This window comes from Serinus canaria, chromosome 2, assembly GCF_022539315.1.
Source record: "Serinus canaria isolate serCan28SL12 chromosome 2, serCan2020, whole genome shotgun sequence".
NCBI lineage: Eukaryota > Metazoa > Chordata > Aves > Passeriformes > Fringillidae > Serinus > Serinus canaria.
The window spans coordinates 90979989-90998692 of NC_066315.1; the positions used below are offsets into that span (position 1 = coordinate 90979989).

The window sequence follows — 18704 nt, forward strand, 5'->3', positions numbered from 1 at the left end:
TTTCCCTGTGTGCTTTAATCCTCACTTTGTGTAAGGGAATCTGTTCAGCAGGCTTTGTTTCCCTCTGTATCCCTTCTTCCTCTCAGCGATGGCGCAGAGGCAACTCGGATGTTAAACTTACGCTCCTATCCCTCCAGGATACGCCAGCTCCGCTGAGTGGGGACTCCGCAGCGACGGCTCCTGCCCTTGCCGGAACCTTCGTGAGGGAAGGCGGCGGCTCCGCCACTCCCAGGGAGCGGATCCCCGCGCTAAGGTCGTGCCGCGGTCGTTCCGCGGTCCTTCCGCAGCCCCGCCTCGGTGCCTCCCCTCGGTGCCTGCCTCCCGACGGGAGCGGGAAATCTCCGCCCGGTGCCGCAGGACTCGGCTCCGCTCGGGATTCCCCTCCGCGCGGCGGGGCGGGGCGCGCCCCCGCCTGGCCGTGACGTCAGGGGCGCGCAGCGTCAGGGGCGGCCGGTGTCGGCGGCGCGCGGGACAGGGGCGCGCGGGGCCATGGCGGCGGGGTACCAGCAGCGGCCCAACGGCGGCAGCGCCCTGCCCGACCCCTCCTTCCTGTGGAGCGTCTTCCAGAGGTGAGCCCCGCCGCCACCGCGGGCCCGGCGGGCAGCGGGCCCGGCGGACAGGGGGAGGTGCCGGAAGCGGCTCGGCTGCTGCGGGAGTCGGCCACCGGCCCGGCGCATGCAGCGCGGGGTTTGGCTGCCGGGGCGGCTGGCAGCGCTGTCAACATCGCGGTGGTTTCCCCGTGGGAGGATCTGTAGGAAAGGGCTGGGGAGGAGTAAATGTGGCTGTACGGGATAACGAGGGTAAAGGGGATCGGTGGGAACGAGACGGTAACCTTGAAAGCGCTGAAGTAATTTTTAACCTGAGGTTGCAGAAAGGATAGTTCTGTCTGGAGGATCAGTGTAGCAGCACAGGGAAGGCTGGTAGAAAGGAGTCTGATAAATGGTAATGGGAGACTTTAAAGCTACCAACGAGAAGACATAGCTGCACCAGGGGGCGTTTAGGCTGGATATCGGGAAGGATTTCTTCCCAGCAAGGGTGGTTGGACATTGGAATGGACTGTCCAGGGAAGTGGTGGAGTCAGCGTCCCTGGAGGTGTTTAAGGAAAGAAGGGACGTGGCACTCAGTGCCATGGTCTAGTTGACACGGTGGTGTTGGTCATAGGTTGGACTTGATGATCTCAGAGGTCTTTTCCAACCTAAAGGATACTGTGAAGTATTCTCTTGAATTCTCCTGGATCAGAGGGACCTGCAGGGAGTTAGCAAGCTTTGCTAAACAAACACACTGGCAAGATCCTATCAGTAAGGAAGCCAAAGAAGATTTCCCAATTATGTCTTGTTGAGGAAACTGGGGAGGTGCCTACGTTGGATCCATTTTTATGGGAGATGAGTCAAGACAGATCTTCTGACACAAGCAGCAGCAAGAAGAAGTTAAGCAGTAGACAAAGAGTACTAAGTTTCTAAAACTGGCTGATATTTACGGAGTGACTCAGGAATGCAGCAGCTTACCTACCCAGCCTGCTGTGAAACAGCTTCCCCTGAGGACTCGGCAGAGGCATGCATGAAGCCGTTTCTCTTTTTAAAGGGTCCAGAAAGAAACAGATCAACAATCTGGCTTCTGCACCAGGAAAATCAGTAAAAATATTTTAAATAATATTGTTAGTCAGGACAGTTGCATGGCTTTTGTTGAAAATATTCCTTCTGGCAGACTGCTGTATAAATCCTGGACTATGTTTGGTAAGGATTTGATATAGAAATGATGGCTGGATTTGGAGCAATTCATATAATCTGTATGCTTTTCAAAAATACTCCCAACACTATCAAAAGGCCCTTGAAGAAATTGAGTAAACGTGGAATGAATGGAAGCATTCTTCAGTGGATGGAAAACTGACTGAAGGGTGTCTGTGTGTGGTCATGCACCACACTGACAGATGGAGCTCTCCTGGGATCTTTATGTAATCTGTTCAGGAGCAGCTGGGGAAAAGAGAGTAGGTTTGGTGGAGAGTGGATTGGATGGTGGGAAGAGGTTTTGTACTGTGGGTGTGGTGAGGCACTGGAACAGGTTGCCCAGAGAAGCTGTGGCTGCCCCATCCCTGTGAGAGTTTAAGGCCAGGCTGGATGGAGCTCTGAGCCATCTAGTGTCATTGGAGGTGTCCCTGCCCACAGCCAGGGATTGGAACTTGGTAGTCTTTTAGGTCCCTTTCAACCCAAAGCATTCTGTGGTTCTCTGATTCTGTGAAAAAAGGGTGAGTGGTCAGGTGATGTTTGCTGATTCCTGCAGTAACTGAGGCCTGTGAATGTTTGCAGGAGCACCTTGCAGTCCTGAATGACTGGGCTGTGTCAGCCTGTCATGGGCAGATCATGATCCCTGTATGACAGGTATTCCCCATGTGTCAGGTGGAATCCAGAGCAGAAATCTGATGTCCATGAGGAAAACCCATTCTAATTTTGCATTATTTTATTTATAAAAGGAATGTGCTGACTGGTGATGCTCAGGAGCAAGATAAGTAGGTCATAATGCATTTTGATGAAAATATCAGCTTAGGACTTGGTAGCAGCTCCTACAAAGGTAAAAAATGTTCACAATACTAAGAAGGGAAACAGACATTATAAAGGGGAATATCTATTTGTAATTGAAATCTTTGCAATTTATGCTTGCAATTTTAGTCTTGCATGCAGGTTACATAATTCTTGGAGATGGAGAAGGAAGCAATAGAATGAACTGAAAGTGTTTAGAAAAAGACAACAAGAACTAAAGAAAAAGAAATTCAGCTTCTGTGAACTGGGATCAGCTGAGTGGGACTCTGGTTGGGGTAGTAAATGAGGGGAAATGAAACTGTCAGTCGAAGGGGAACATCCTTGTATGAAATGGAGGGAAGTCCCCACCACTTTCAGATACCCTTCTAAAGAAGTCATGATCATTCTTTATTTGGGCAGAAATTACTTAATTCATTAATTTTGTCATAGAACTTGAATCATTAAGACAATGGACTGTGAAGGCTCAGTGGAAGCTGGAACCTGCCTGTGCTTTTTCCTCTTTGAACCCCTTTGCAGGGCCCTGCAAACGATCGAGTCTTTCAGTACTTTGGTCACATTAGTGACTTACTCTCCATTGCCAGCATGTGAGAGAGTCTGGGTGACAAACCTGTTGCTCCAGTTTGTGAAACAGATAGCTCACTACTGTGGCATTAGGCATTTAATGGATCAAACCACGTGTGCTCTGCAGTTCTCTTAAACAGAAATAAATAAAAATACTTCCTTGTGGAGAGCATGCCTGAACTGTTTCATTGTCAGCGTTTCTGTGTGTCTCTTCACTCATAAGTCTTGCGGTTTTCTTTGGAGCTTTTATCATGTTCCAGAGACTTTTCAGGAAAATAATAATCTCATCTGGTGAGTAAGAAGCAGAATGTCAAAGTCTTCAGTAAGTGGAACCTGTTAATTTCAGCCATTTAAAGCTTACTACCTGGTTTGGTTTTGTTTTGTTTTTCTTTTCCCAGAGTTGATAAAGACAGGAGTGGAATAATATGTGATAATGAACTTCAGCAGGCATTATCCAATGGTAAGTCTGTAAATGAGCAGTGAGGTAGTTCATTGTAAATTTCATTATAAATTTGTTGTGAGATTGGTTACTTGATACTGTGATTCTTTGTATGGAAGGGGGTGGGAAGTGTTCCTACCACTCACTAATTACTATTTAATCTATAGCAAAAGGCTGGTAAGGGAAAAAAAATGAACAATCCTTGTGATGTTTTGTTTGTTTGTTCTAAACTGAGTATCTATTGTAACATCACTAGTGTATTCTGAGGAATGAGGGTGTGCACATCCCTGTATTTTTTCCCAGCTCCACTTCCTAGAAATCATAACCATTCCTTGCTCATCACTACTGAACCTTTGTTTTTTTAACCAGAATCAGTGTATAACCTGAACAAAGCTGTTTGCAACCAGCCTTTTCATTGCACATACTTTATTTTTCATGCAGTATGGTGCAGGAAATAAAGTATGTTTGGGGTTTTTCCTAACAGAGTAGAAAGATGCACTCTAGATCTAGTATTAAACTTCCTAGTAGTCATTTCCTTGTTGTAATACTCAAAGAAACTAGGGTATTGTCAAATAACTCATGGAAACAAAAGTTTCCATGAAACATGAAACATTTTTCCAGTAGCCTATTTTTACTTTCCTCCCATGACTCAGGGTGGGTAGGGTTGTACTCTCTGGGTTTTATTTCTGTTTGGAAATCTGAAAAAAGGGCATATTTAGGCTGTTCACCTTTGAGTTCATACCAAGTTCCCCTTCTCCCAAAGTTTATTCCTTTATCCCTCCTGTGCTTTATGGCTGACAAGGGCTTAAACTGATATTGTAAGCTGCAGCACACACTGGCTGAAGGGCCCATTTTTGTCAGTAATTGCCTGACTTGAAATAAATTTATAAGGTTCTGTTCAGTAAAACTGCAGTCTTGTAACTGAGCTGGATGTACTAGAATATTTGTTTAATGATGTATCTGATAAATTAAAAGCAATGTGTTGTGGCTGCCAAAACTGATCCGTAATTAAAATTTTGAATAAAATCTTTAGCAAAAGCTAAGTTAAATTAAGTCACCATTTTCATTTAGATTACAGTGCTGTTTAGAGCTGTGAGAAACTGTTATTTTAAATTTTACCTGCTGTTTTAAATTTTATGTATTTTAAATATTTTCTCATATGAACCTGCTATTTTTAATTTTATATATTTTAAAAAACTCCTCATATGATTGAATTTAAGGGCAATAAGCATTGATGAATATCTGAGCTCTTTTCTTTCCTTATTTACAGTGTAGATTAGCAGTTTCAGTACTTTGCATTTATGAAGAATGCCTACCAAGTGTTAGACAAAATATTTACAGAACTGTAAGCTTCCTGCATTCCAAGAGATTCTAGATCTTGTACACCAAAGTCACTAACAATTCACTATATTATTTTCAAAATATGTCCTCTAGTGGTTGTTTGTGCATGGCTATCCTTCAATTTAACATGGGCTAAAATAATGTTATGTGTTTATTTCTAAAACATTAAAAAATTCTGCATTGTGCTCATTGACTTTTGAAGTTCAGTGTGGTTTTGACAATTTGACACTTTCAACCTGTGAAGTTTATGCAGATAACAGTGTGCTTACGTGGGAGGGGCTGATCATCACTTTGTCTAACTGTTTGCACAATAAAATCCCTTGCTTCCTTCTTGTTTTCTTCTGTGCTGCTGTGGGAAGTAAATACTAGAGTCAGGAGAGGAGAGACAGAGACAGTCTTCACTGTTTATTGGAATAGGATGAAATCAGTACAGTTCTTCACCCCTGGAGTTGCTCAGATTTCATTCTGTGGTGGTTGTATGAATCACTTGAATTTTTCAAGATGAAATAAGTTAACTTTCAGACTGTATTTTCACTTTTTCCTCTTATTATGGTCAGTGTTAAATTCTGGCACCTTATTAATTCCATTATTTCTTATTTTTTTAAAGAGACACACAGCTCTAAGGTACTGATATTCTCTGTCTAAAATACTGCTTCAACATTTTCAGAGCCATTTTTCCTTTTCTCTGTCTGTGCTTACGTTTCTCTTTACGTGCAAATAGTGACAGGGCCTGCCTACAGTGCAGGGCTCTCCCTGTAGGGTTACATCAGTGCCGTGACCCAGCAAAGCCAAGTGCTGGATCCCAGGGATCCCAGCCCGGCGCCTCTGCTGGGATTTGCAGTCAGCTGACATCCCTGCACTGCCCTCGGCTCACCGACTCCTTTGTGGACTTGCAGATTCTTTGTGCTCCTGCAGGCACCCACAAGCAGTTAATTACGGGCTGCTTCGTGCTCCTGGTTCCTTCACAGGCTCTGGAGAATCCATGGTGAAATTCTAGATGAGGCACAGGATTCCTTTGTTTAAAGCTGTGTGCTTCCGAGGACTTGGGAATGCTCTCAAGCAAGTGAAAAAAGTTTCATAATGACAAGCCTCTTAATACTTAGAGAAGTAGAGAGCTCCTCTCCGGGTGATTGCTGCTCAGGCCCTTTCAAGCTGCAACATTTCTTGGTCTAAAAATACTAATTCAAACTAACAATTGTTGTAGCAGTGGATTAGGTGGGATTTCTACTGGACTGCTCTGAACTGCACTGTATGGTTATGCCATACTGGGAACTCTTTCTGTCAGAAACTAAATGCCCTGGAGTAGTCCTGTAAAAAGGAAATGAGCAGATGGGTTTTTACTGAGGAACAGATATGAGGCCTTGATTGAGTTACAGTTTAGAACACTTCTGCTCCTGTCAGTAGAAAAGAGGTACTTCAGTTTAGATCTTGATTTTTATCCAATACTTCCTGACAGCCTGGGATGTAAAAGTCCTTCTTAGATCTTCAAAGGTTTGTTAGATTTTTTTTGTTACAGCCTTAAAATGCTGGTTTCTGTGTGGTATTTGGGAAGCACTGGTCTGGAGTTATCTCTGAATGGTCAGACTTTCTTATTTCCAAGCAGCCTTATTTTTTTAATATGCCAGCTCCATGTCAAATAGCTCTGAATTCACTGTTCTTAACTGATTTGTTTGTTTGGGTTTTTTTAATTTTTATTTTTTTAAACATTGAGAATTCTTAATTCTCAACTAAGTAATTCTTTTTGTTTCAGGCACGTGGACTCCATTTAATCCAGCAACAGTCAGGTCAATTCTTGGTGAGTGTAGTTGTATGATGTGGCATAGTCCTAAGATGCTGTTTTGTGATCTGTTCTGCTGATTGAGAATGCTCTCAATTGCTACACTGTTTTGGTTTTTTTCCTCAGAGTGCCCAGCAGTAGTAAGTTAAATTATTTTCCCTTGTGATTAATAGTGGAATGGCCTTTACGCACTTGTCAAAGTAGCCTGAGAAAATGTTACTGCATAATTTATTAGATAATAAATGTAATTTATGCATGCGGAGATTGTTATCTTAAATTTTATTCTAAATTTTCTAAAAAGATATTATGTAAATTTTCTTGGGAAGTAGTTTTTCCTATCTTGAATTTAAGCCTATGTTTTACTCCAAAAATACCAAACAGAAGCCTTACAATGCTTGAATTCTGTTAGTGTCTAAACTAATTGCCAGTAATGTGGACGGTGATGGTGTTACAACAGGAGGATGAAGATTAAAGCAAAATAAATCAAATCTTTTCTATCACACAGTTCATAAATCCAAGGACTACATTTTTTGCTTTGTTTTCAGTAAGTGTTCAGCAACGGTCTGAGTTCCATTGCTGGGTGACATGTAAAAGATAACAATATCAGTAAATCAAGTGCAGATGAATATCCCAGCACTCTTGGAAATTATGTAAGAGTTTTTAAGTCTTTTCTAAGGTGTTCTTAGAAAAGAACACCTCTGCCCATTTTATTACTGGATGATCAATCAAGCCCTCAGTATTTTTGAACTGAAAATGAAAACCTAGGAAAAATAAACATTCTGTCTTTTATTCTGGTATTTTTATCTTGCTTTATTGTTTTTTCCTTCAGTGGACGTCTGCTTGCTTTTTCTTGGCAGGACTTTCCAAATTACCACTTGCATTTTAGCAGTTTCTTTTCTCTCTTTAGTACCTTCCACTGAGCACTCTTGATATCCACCTAAAGTCCTGGCAGATCTTGCTGAGGAGTTGTATGACTAAGGTTTTTATGTGTTTCTTACTTCTTATTTCAGGCATGTTTGACAGAGAAAACAAAGGGGGTGTGAACTTCAATGAATTCACAGGAGTCTGGAAATACATCACAGACTGGCAGAATGTCTTTCGAACGTATGACAGAGACAATTCTGGAATGATTGACAAAAATGAACTAAAGCAAGCACTAACAGGTTTTGGTAATTCATTAGTAATTACAGTTTTTATGACTGGGTTATGTCATAGAATGAGCTGCTTACTGGTACTGTTGCAGAGGTGTACTGCTCTGACAAATGTGACTAAAAATGAGGCAGGTGAAGGCAGCTTTCCTTTTAGGTGTAAGGTACCTTTTAACAATGTCCATGCTAGAGGCACATGTTTTTTAAAGCTCTTTTCTTAAATAGTGAAAAAGGAAAACATACCACACATGTCCTGACATATCCAGTTCCAGTCTCCTCTGTGACAAGCTCTGAGAGGCTTACCGATGTATCAGGCAACTTCTGAACAGGGTACTTGATAGAACTTGCCACTTTTTAAAACAAGGCCAGCTGTCCGTGCTGGGAGAGCATTCTGATGACTAAGGAACTTTCATTCCAGTCACTTCACCTGTAAAGACTTGAACTGCAGCCCTAAACCATTCCCTCAATCAATCAGTCACTTTAATATGTAATTATAGTTACTGTGACTCTGTATATAATTATTATTGAGCATGGGTTTTATTGCATGCATTTCAGTTTAACAGATATTTACCAAAAAAAAAAAAAAGATTGTAACTCCTTACTGTTTTCTGGTTTTGTTACACATGCCTGCTAAACAACCTTGTTCTTTTTATAGAAGGACTGCAGTAATTGAAACCTTCTAAAGTATTTCTCTTTTTCCAAGGTTACCGACTGTCTGATCAATTCTATGATATCCTTATTCGGAAATTTGACAGACAAGGAAAAGGACAAGTTGCTTTTGATGATTTTATTCAGTGCTGTGTTGTTCTACAGGTAAGAAAGGAGATGTACTTTGATGTCAATTGAAAAAAAATTACCTTTTCTTAAGCTTTTCTGGTTCTCACTTTACCAGTGGATCTAGGACTTGCTCTTATTTATATTAAACCATTTGAACTAGTATATGCTAAGTGCTAGAAACATCTTCGTGTATTGGTCTTCATTAGTAATTCCTTTGTGTCTCCAGTAAATTTGATACAATAGGTGAGGGACAAAAAAGTGTAAAAAATAGTATCAGTGTTTGACACTGTCTGCTAGTTTAATACAGACTTCAGAGCTGATCTTGCAAGGGTAATGGTAAAAATACACAAAAAACCTTCCAGTCTTTCAGTAACACAGAGAGTGAGAGAAAGAGAGAGAACATGGAGGGAAAGCAGTTCCCTGTAAAAGTTGCATCTCTGTTATTTAGACACATCAGTCACCTTTGCATTCATTTGTAATGCAATTATGGTTAGTTGTAAACTTGAACTCTGCTAAAAAGGGCTTTGAAAGGGAGTATCACTCAGCTGATGTTAATGAAAGCATGCTGGGAGTTGTTCTGGTCCTTTGTCTATACTACCTGGCAACTCTGGGGTTATAGAGAGACATCTCAGTTAGCAATGGCACATGCAGCGTATTTGCCTAGAAGGTGAGATATGCACAAGGTATGCATTGGATTCAGTTTCCGGATGACTCAAACATTGCATTGTTTTCCCCCTGCGTTAAAGCCAGTTATAAAAAGCTGTCTGGTCTATAGAGAAGGTAGCCTTAGGTACTGCATTATTATTGCAGTGAGCTATCTTTTTATAAGACTGTAAAATGGCTACAGAGGGGATGAACAGAAGGGGTTCATAAGGCTGTAGAAGCCCAGGTGGCAAGGGGAGTGTGTAGCAGTCTGGACCTTCCCCTAGAACAAAAATGTCTATTATTTTTCTTCTCTCCTCTTCAGAGGCTGACTGATGTGTTTCGACGATACGACACTGACCAGGATGGCTGGATTCAGGTGTCCTACGAGCAGTATCTTTCCATGGTCTTCAGCATTGTATGACACCCATAACCAGGATTTGCACACTGGCATTACAGAGACTGGAGTTGCCAAATCATCCTCTACTGAATAAGATTATTTATGTATTATAATGGATGTAACATCACATTGTTAAATTTTGTATGTTGGTAATCATCGTCAGAATCTGTGCTTGAGTTGGTTTTATTTTGTATTATTGTATGATATGACCATCTCTGCTAACTGTAGTACAGAAAGCACAGAATCTAGATTTAACCAGTACAATCTTGAACTCTTACATATATCCTTACCTCTTACACATATCCTGCATGGGAAAAATGACTCTTTAGAAATGCCAAATTAAAATTATGCTTGTTAGTTTATATCAGTTGAAAGCCAGAAGTTGCACAACATGTTTTGCATGTGCCTTACTTTTCTAAGAGTTTAATGTATTAATTTTTAAATACAGAATTTAAAATTAATTAAAAATACCAGGTCAACTTTTAGTCTGTTTCACTTTTGTACAGCTTTAAGGGGATGGTGATTTTATTTCTGTATTCTCATTTTCTACGATTCAGGGATCTCTCCACTTGGATTGCCTTTTTTTATTTTATTTTCTAGCTGCCTCCGTCTTTCAGGGTATCCTTAGGATGGCTTCAAATACAACTTCTCACCTGTGAAGAAGGTCATACTGCATCTCCCTTGATAAGTTCCCCACAAAAATGAACTCTGACTCTGAATATGCTCCTTTTGCTTAGTTGTTTCATTTGACATCAGAAGTCTTCCTTTTTGTGCTGCAGCACTTATTTGAAGTGGCCTTGAATTGACAGTCAGACATTCTTGTAACTTTACATCTCACCATTTACAGCTAATGAGAGAGAGTGAAAAAACTCAAGCAAGACAAGTAATGAGTGATTCCTGTCACATACCATCTCTTGCAGTAACTCTGAGGAAACTACTTGGAGGAAGCAAAGACAACCAGAGTTACAATGTTACTTCCAGCTGACCCTGAGATTGGTACAAATAACACCAAGGTCACACGTTCAGTCTCTGTATGGTCCATTCACTGAACAGCTGGACTTAGTGATCCTTGTGGACTCTTTCCAACACAGATGATTCTGAGTCCGTGTCTCACCCAGACTAGAGTGTCTGGTGTCAGGGTGAAGGCAGCAAAGTGGCAACTGTGCAACTGTTACAAAACATCTATTGCACAAAGAAGCTGCTACTATTTGTCAAGTGATACTCAGACCCTTAAGTGACAGCTCAGCAACACTCTGAACACTCTTTTGTGTCAGAACCTCTCTGGTTCGCCAATGGCCCCCAGAGCATAAGCACACTGAAACAAGGAGATCTCTCAAAGCACTCTGGGTGTCCTCACCCAAAAGGCAAGGAATTGGTTTTGGGTGAAGAGGGAGACCAGGAGTAACAACCAGTGTCAGAAACCACCTCATCCAACAGCTGTGAAAGTTACTTACGTTGAAGAAGACAAGGGAAAAAAGAGTTCTACCAGTTACTCTTTTAACCTTCCCTCCCTGGAAGGCTGAAATAATAACTATATATGCTCTATCCAGAAACAAAACAGAAGATAATTCTTTTGAGAATTTCTGGACAAAAAAGCTCCCCTGTTTCTTTCCACTAACGAATCTGTCCCTTTGGATCATACATCCATATAAAATCCAGTAATTCTGGGAAGTGTTTTAAGAGTAAGTCCATGGTACAAACTAAAAAGCTGGAATCTGAGAAATTTCCCAAGCTGTCCGCCCTGAAAGATGTCTCCATGTCCAGCTGGCCTTGTTGTATTTCACTGCCTTGGTGCAGAACAGCTGACTCCAGCACTTCCTAAAGGAGCATCAATGATGCAGAGAATAATCAAGGTGGCTCTGGATTGGAACAACTACTGTCCCACTAGGAAACACTTCTAAAGGTGTGAAAGCAGGTACACCACAGACCAAGAAACTGACTAAAAGCAGACCATTTATTCCCAATCCAAGACATGTTCCAGTCTGGGTTTTTGTCACTGGCTTTTTAAGGAAATTGGAAATTTGCTCCAAGGGCTCAGGTGCATTCTGAGAACTACTGCCTCCATGCCAAGGCCTGTGATGTAGCTGCAGTGGTGCTGATGGGTGCCAGGCCTCCGGTGCTGCTCTGCAGGCTGTCAGGACCTGCTTTGTGAGGTGGTTTATAAAGAAGGATTGGAGTCTAGACAGAGCTCTGCTCCAATACTTAGGAGCAAAATATGCTAAAGGGTTTCTTGGAAGTAAGAAGTATTTAGCACTCTACATTCAGGAAAGCTTTAGTAAATCAATGCTGTCTTACCACTCCATTTCCAAATGCAAGAACTGCTTCCCCAATGCAGGACTCTGCACAGCAACAAAGGAAGGACAATAACTGTTGCCCAGAAGGAAAAATTACAGAACGTGTAGGTGCAAAGAGCATCTAATTTGGGTGGAGCTCATCCTGCTACTGTGTGTCACTGGGGCATACAGTGATGGCAGTAAAATCCAAAAGGGAGTGAGAAATGGGGGAAAGAGTTCTCTGCAACAGCCTCAGTGGAAAGGTCTTAACCTGAATTGACAGAGTTGCAGCAGTAATATTTCCTAGCAACATTTTTTTCTAAAGTTTCAGAACTTCAGTTATACTACACTTTCTGTGAGAAAAAAACTATGCTAGCAACATTTGTGTAAATAAAATTTTAGTTATAATTAGTTATTAGTTCTTATTTTTATAATATTATTACTTTATAATAATTAGCTATTATATCTACCTTTTAACCAATCAATTCTACAGACTTGTAAACCAAAACTCTGGCAGACACCAGTGGTAGAAAAAACAATTTTTCCTTTTAAGCAAGAAGGTTGAGTATGTAATTCAGTGCATGGAAGTGTATGGCACAGCTATGAGGTGTGTGATGTTATAAACCACTCCAACACTTCAGTAAGTATGAGCAATGAACATGAATGAAACAGTGAACAGGAACAAAAAAGGAAAGTGGATCTTTTCAGATGCAGAAACAAAGTAATGTCAGAAGGAAAACTTTAGGGAATTGACTTTACATGCTCAAATAATAAAATATTTTGAGTTGTTTTTATTAAAATTTACATAACAAGATCCAAAATGTTTTATGACAGCTCATGAAGACTAACCCTGCTTCAGCACAAGTATATTTAATGCACAGAGACAGTTCCAGCATGGGTGAGAAGAAAAATGATAGTCCAGAATGCAGCAGTGAAAAGGAAAACAGACACTCGTGAGTAAACTGTCTCACTTTACTTCTTTTCTTCAGCTCCATGCAGGCTGGTTTTAATTACATAGAGCAGATATCTAAACCCAGGCATTCATGAGCATGTGGCTCTGATACACCTCATGAACTGGTAAGTACTACTCACTTAGTACAACATTTTGTTTACTTTTTCATGTTATTTTATCTGATTGTCTTATGGGTTCTACTATTTCTTAATATGCTTTTGCCAGTAGAAAAAAATCAAGAATTTTTATTTTAGCGTGAGTCCATCCACCAAATGAGTTTTTAGGATCATTTATAATTATTTCATTTTGAACAGCATGATAAAACAATTTGCATATATTTCACATCATTTCTTACTCTGCAAATTGAAACTGGTATGCCCCATTACATACCAATCCTCTAGTACAGATTACATTTTCCTCATATAGCATCACATTAAGATAGAGAATACCTGTGCTGTGACATTCTCCTTTCTTTGTCTAAACAGAAATGTAGTGTATCAATTTCTAAAAATAAGCAAATTATAAAGCCTCAAATTAATGGAACTGGCCTTACATTTGTGTGGAGAAAAGTAAACCTGTATTTTCAAGTAGGTAGCATAAACGTAAACCTTTCTTTCTCTTCTGAATTGAGAAGGGTATTAAAAGGATTATTAGCTTTTTGCTGACAGTAATTTTAACGTATTTTCAAAAAATAACAAAAGATCATTTTTTCTGAAATATACTAAGATATAACAAATACATTACAAAAAGCCTAAACAAAATAGTATGTTCACCCATTATGTGCAAGTTCATGTTCCAGCTATAGTTCACATGTTAAAAACTTAAACCCTATCTCCCTTTACCTCTCCCAAACCAGCAAACACAGTTAAATGCAGTCTCTTTCCTGAAAGCCAAGGGATGGAGATTCTCAAATCTCTTCATCTGTTTCCAGTTCAGCTGTTGCTGCTTAATCTTTCTCTCTAGCTTCTATTAGCACATTGACGAATGTCTGAATATTTATTTCTGTAAAGGGGCAATAAAGACATTTAAAGTTACTTCTATCTCATAATATTTCCATAATACAACATAGAGAATGTGAAAATGAAAGTTTTACTGTTAAGTAGCTACCTAATTAATTAATTCTGGTACCAGAAGCATAGTTTGCATTTGTCCAAACTCATGCCCAAAGACAGCTATACAGTAGCATATGCCCACTTCTCTTTCAGTCTCTTTCATAATCTATTTCCAAAGGAGAAACTCTCATTTTGAATATTGTATCACTATTCTCAACATTAATGACTATTTCTACAGTAACTGGAAAAAAGAAATTGACACTTAAAGAACCAGCTCTTTGACAACATTTCTCTTGTTATCTCTTGTTATCCAATGGGTTTTGATTCATTTGGATTATCTATTATAATGCCATCCAGGCTTGGTTCTGCATGCATTCCAGTATTTTTTTCTTTATGCCAATACATTCCCCTCCCATCACTGCAAATCTACCAGTACAACTCAAGATACAAACTGCTAGTTAGAAAGATGACCTAGGACAAACCTTTCAATTCAGGAAATTTTTGCACTATCAAAACCTCCTCCCACTCACTGCTCCATCTAATTGCCAAGAGGCACAGTGTCCTCAGAGAAGCAACAATGCCTTTCTTCAGCTGCTACAGATGTAAGCAAAATGAGCTTAACTTCCCTGAATAGCTCATCCCATCTCTGCGATCTCCTGCTTATGTGACAGCACCCACACTGTCGTAACTCATTTCACATGATGGAAACTAATCACCATCTTACTTTGAAGTGCTGGATAATACGGAGCCAGCTGTTTGAGCGTCCTGGTCATTGTAGGTACATCCTTTCCTAGGAGTTTGTTCACAGTGCTGGGAGCAAGACCAGCATCAGCTCCATTAAACATCTCTTCTGAGCTTATGAACTGCTGGTGATCTTGGTACGAACCTCTGCCAGAAAATGAGTCATGATGTGAACTCCAGTCTCTCTGGTAGCCTGATTTCTGATACCTGAATTCTTGACACCTAGATTCCTGCTTCCAGCTAGAATCCTTGTTCCACCTATAGTCCTCATTCCACTCGTTCCACCTAGTGTCCTGGTGCCACCTGGAGCCACCTCTTCCTGAAACAGCAGAAATTGCAGAAGATGTACAAGTATTCACAGACTCATAGTTCTTGTAAGAGGAATAGTTTTGTGAAGCATAGTTTGTAAAGTATCTTCCAGATGAAGGATATATGGAAGAGGAATTGGGATAGGATAATTCTTGGTCACTTATATGCCTTCCTTTGGTACACGCTTGTTGATTCCTCCATTTTGTATTTTCTCCGCCAAATGAGAGCCTGTTATCACAGAGCTCATTTCCTTGCACATCACTGGGTATGTATTCTGCTGAGTACTCCTTCACTGGGCTGATCTGGTATGAAGAGGCCCCAGGAGCCAAATCCGTGCAGGGCACGGAGTTCCTGAGCTGTCTCAGCCATTGGCTGACACCACCGGCAGGAATATCAGGCTCAACAGCAGGAGAGTCCCCGAGTAGAGACACACTTGCAAAGTTGTCAGATGTCAGATGACAGGAGGATGATCCATCATCTGCTTGGTAATTGTTTGAGTGAGCAGGAGCAAAAGAAGCATCTTCAGAATACTCTTCATACTGAGACAAAAAACCTTGATTCCAGTCAGAACTTCCTGAATAAATAAAGGGCAAAATATTAAAATACCAGCTGAAAACACAACTACTTTGAGATTTTATGATGTTTACCTCTGTTCTCCCATTTCCTGCCTTTATGTCTTACCTGAGTTTTGCATTTTTTTTACCCAAAAATTCTAATAGTAAATATATCAGGAAGTGTTACTGTTTGATTTCCATAACCTTAACTTCTATAGCAATGTCCAGTGAGATAGGAATGTTTTAAGACAGTAAAGTCATTAAAGCTCCAGAAAATTATATCCTGAACTGACTCAGAGGGCACAGACACAGAGTACACCAGCTAAGAAGCACTATGGCTGGCCATAAAATCTGTGCAGGCTCCAGTGTAAACAAACTAGTAGACAAAAAAAAAAAAAAAAAATTACCTTTGTATTCTACATCTGGCCCATAGTGTTCTGGGATGCTTTTCCTTTCTGGAAATTCATCTTGAGGTACTGACATTACTGGGCCTAAACTGTTGTTGTAATTATCCTAGGTAAGGCAAAAGGTCAGAATGTCTGTTGGCAAATGCAAGAATTTAAGAACTTTATAAAATCTAAAAAGCAACAAATTTCCCATAGAAAGTTAGCAAAGTACAATTTTAAGTGATAGCAAAGTCCATATGAGGGGTGTGTTGTTACCACATTACACAACTATTTTCCAGTGTTATTTGAAGAGATACATTCCTGGAGAACAGAAGGAGGTCTCTGGTGAAGACAGTATCTCCTGTTTCAAATTTATTGCCTCATGTTTCTTATCATCACCTGGCTAAAATATAAAACTGCTGCAGATGCAAATCCTGCCTCCATCTGGAGAATGCAGAACGGAAGGCCCAGCTGAGAGATTCAGCAACAGAAACAATATTTAACTAGTGCTGGTGGCAGCATTTGCACAGAGATAGTTACTGCAGCTCACCTGACATGGAAGCAAAGAAGCTATGGAGATTTCTGAGGACCAACAGTTAGTCAAGAACATCTTGCCAACCTTAATCTCAACAGATTAAAACTCTCAACTGAGAGCAAAGCTACACGTTATGAGAAAGACATGCCTACCCACAACCCACAAAAGAAAAAAGTGGCACATTTGGGGGGCACTTAAAGCCTCGCTGATCTGAGAACAAAAGCTAACAAGCAAGGGACCACCACAAAAAGGATGACAACCTCAATGGAGAAGCACAATGGTGCCCAGAATAGAACACACACACAAAAAAAGCCAAAACAGATATATATGATGAAATACTAAGAGAAATGTGCTATGTAGTAAACAGCTTTGTTACTTAAAAATTGTAAAAAAAGAAAATTGAAATACATTTAACTGGAGGTTTGGACCATGCCTGAACTGCTACAGGTTGGCAGGGTGTTAACACAGTGAGTTTAACCACTCCTTTCCTCCCAACAGTAAAACAATTCTGGACAAGATTAAGTTACTTACTGCTGCTTTCTTTTCACAAAAGGCCTTCAAAGCCTCCATGAGTTCCTGTGTAATGCGAACAACAAGTGTTGCTTCTGAGTCTGAGGTGATGTGAAAAGTCTCCTGTTGAAAAACATGGATAGAATTGATCATTAGGTTGCCAAAGGGTCAAATACACAAACAGATCAAAGTCATACTCTGATTTTTGTATCACCAAATTTATACTGTTGGTTAACATATGGCATAGATGATACATGTATACAAAAATATCAAAAAGCAAAATTTGGAGCATAATTATGGACTGATAAAAGGTAAAACATAAACTTGGATTTCTGTGCCACTCCTGTATTGTCAAGTCCATAAACATTTTGTTGCAGACAGAGAAGGGCATAAATTTATATTATCTGTGTAGAAAATTGAATAAAAAATAAGCTTCAGGCTGATTACTAAGTAAATGAATTTATAAGTGATTCCAGTAAGTTAGAAGAATATAGGCAGTCTTTTGTAAGGAATAGCTGTGATTCCTGTACATCAAAGTCAATTAACTACCAAGTTTTTTTGTAGTTTACTGATTATCCCTTAGACTTGCTTTTTCTCTCTCTCTTTCTGATGTCACAAGTAACCACAGTGTGGAAGACATGAAGCACACATTACAAAACATTCTACTTCTAATTTTGGTGTATAAACACAATTCAAACTCAAATAAAACTTTCCAATTGCCTTAGGCACAGAACATGACTTTCACAGAGTAAAAGTCAGGTATTTTTATAAACTCAAAAGACAAAATGAGGCTTACTATGCCACTGTCAACAGCAACAGAACTGATAAAACTTCCCCAGTCACCCCAAGACCAGCAGCTGTGCTCTCTCTGGCAGCCCGACCAGACTGGCTGCTCTGGCTCAGCATTATCAACAATCCCATTAGATATGGGCAGCCAGCAGCACTTGAGCACCATCAGTGCTGTTAATTAACACTGCTTGTCAGGGTGGCTCCTCAGCAAAGGGGAGAGTCATCCACAGAACAGGCTGAGAGCTCACATTTAATCCAGCCAAGTGCTCTGAGCTAAGCTACAGCTACACTAACTTTTGAGGGCAGAGTCCACTAAAATAGAAATTAATGCTGCAAATGAGCTTGATCAGTAATCAGAGGCCCCTTCAAACAATATTCACTGCATTGCACTGGTGAAACATCCCAACTCTCATCACAACTATTTTACACACATACCAAGAACTCCAGAGCTTTCTGTTTCCGAACAGGATCATTCTGTGGGATTGCAGAATAGGGGAAAAAAAATTTAAAAGACTGAATTTTACAGCAGTTGTTGCATCATCTTGTACAGAACAAGACATTTTAATTTTTTATCCAACAACAAAAGTCAACAAAAAGAAAATATATCATTTTTAGGTCAGAGCCATAAACATGTAACCTTAGATCTTCAGTATCAGTTTGGTAGCAGCTACACAAACACAACTGCATTCCTTCCAATACCAGGAAGAACACATTTCACATCTAAGCCTCATACCTACAGGAGCTATCTTTCCCAGCCTTTCCTCACTCAGGAGCAAAATCACGTTAAAAAAGTCAAGTGCTCAGCTGCATTTAACATAGTACCTGACTAGCCTGAGGCCCACACAACCAACTCTGCCACTAAGATAAAACCAAGGCACTTCTAAGTGTTTGTCTCCAGAGCTAATCAGGACATACTTCAGTGATCATTTTGAATTTCACCTCTAAGTTAGAAAAAAGGATTGTAAATCTTTAGATATATCTTAA

At 40.2% G+C, this 18704-nt stretch overlaps 2 protein-coding genes across 2 annotated transcripts in view; one reads left to right on the forward strand and one right to left on the reverse strand.

Moving 5' to 3' along the window:
* The first annotated feature begins 266 nt into the window (after positions 1–266).
* On the forward strand, positions 267–10104 carry PDCD6 (programmed cell death 6). The gene is made up of 6 exons (XM_009101278.4): positions 267–569; positions 3494–3555; positions 6626–6670; positions 7663–7821; positions 8504–8613; positions 9545–10104. The coding sequence occupies exons 1-6, from the start codon at positions 490–492 to the stop codon at positions 9641–9643; spliced, it is 555 nt and encodes a 184-aa protein (XP_009099526.3). The 5' UTR covers positions 267–489; the 3' UTR covers positions 9644–10104.
* LOC103815666 (uncharacterized) overlaps positions 9538–18704 on the reverse strand; it is a 31444-nt gene continuing 22277 nt past the window's right edge. Inside the window, exons 12-16 of the mRNA XM_050971795.1 lie at positions 18156–18194; positions 16953–17054; positions 15908–16013; positions 14621–15520; positions 9538–13846 (exon numbers count right to left, since the gene is read on the reverse strand). Of these exons, the coding sequence (XP_050827752.1) occupies positions 13791–13846; positions 14621–15520; positions 15908–16013; positions 16953–17054; positions 18156–18194 (1203 nt within the window). The 3' untranslated portion in view covers positions 9538–13790. The remainder of the gene's footprint in view (positions 13847–14620; positions 15521–15907; positions 16014–16952; positions 17055–18155; positions 18195–18704) is intronic.

Excerpts from the sequence above, each read along its gene's own strand:
- PDCD6 (XM_009101278.4), top strand. The coding sequence starts at position 490 with ATGGCGGCGGGGTACCAGCAGCGGCCCAACGGCGGCAGCGCCCTGCCC. Across the intron at positions 6,671-7,662 it reads AACAGTCAGGTCAATTCTTG|GCATGTTTGACAGAGAAAAC; the intron begins GTGAGTGTAGTT and ends TTCTTATTTCAG. Across the intron at positions 8,614-9,544 it reads AGTGCTGTGTTGTTCTACAG|AGGCTGACTGATGTGTTTCG; the intron begins GTAAGAAAGGAG and ends TCTCCTCTTCAG.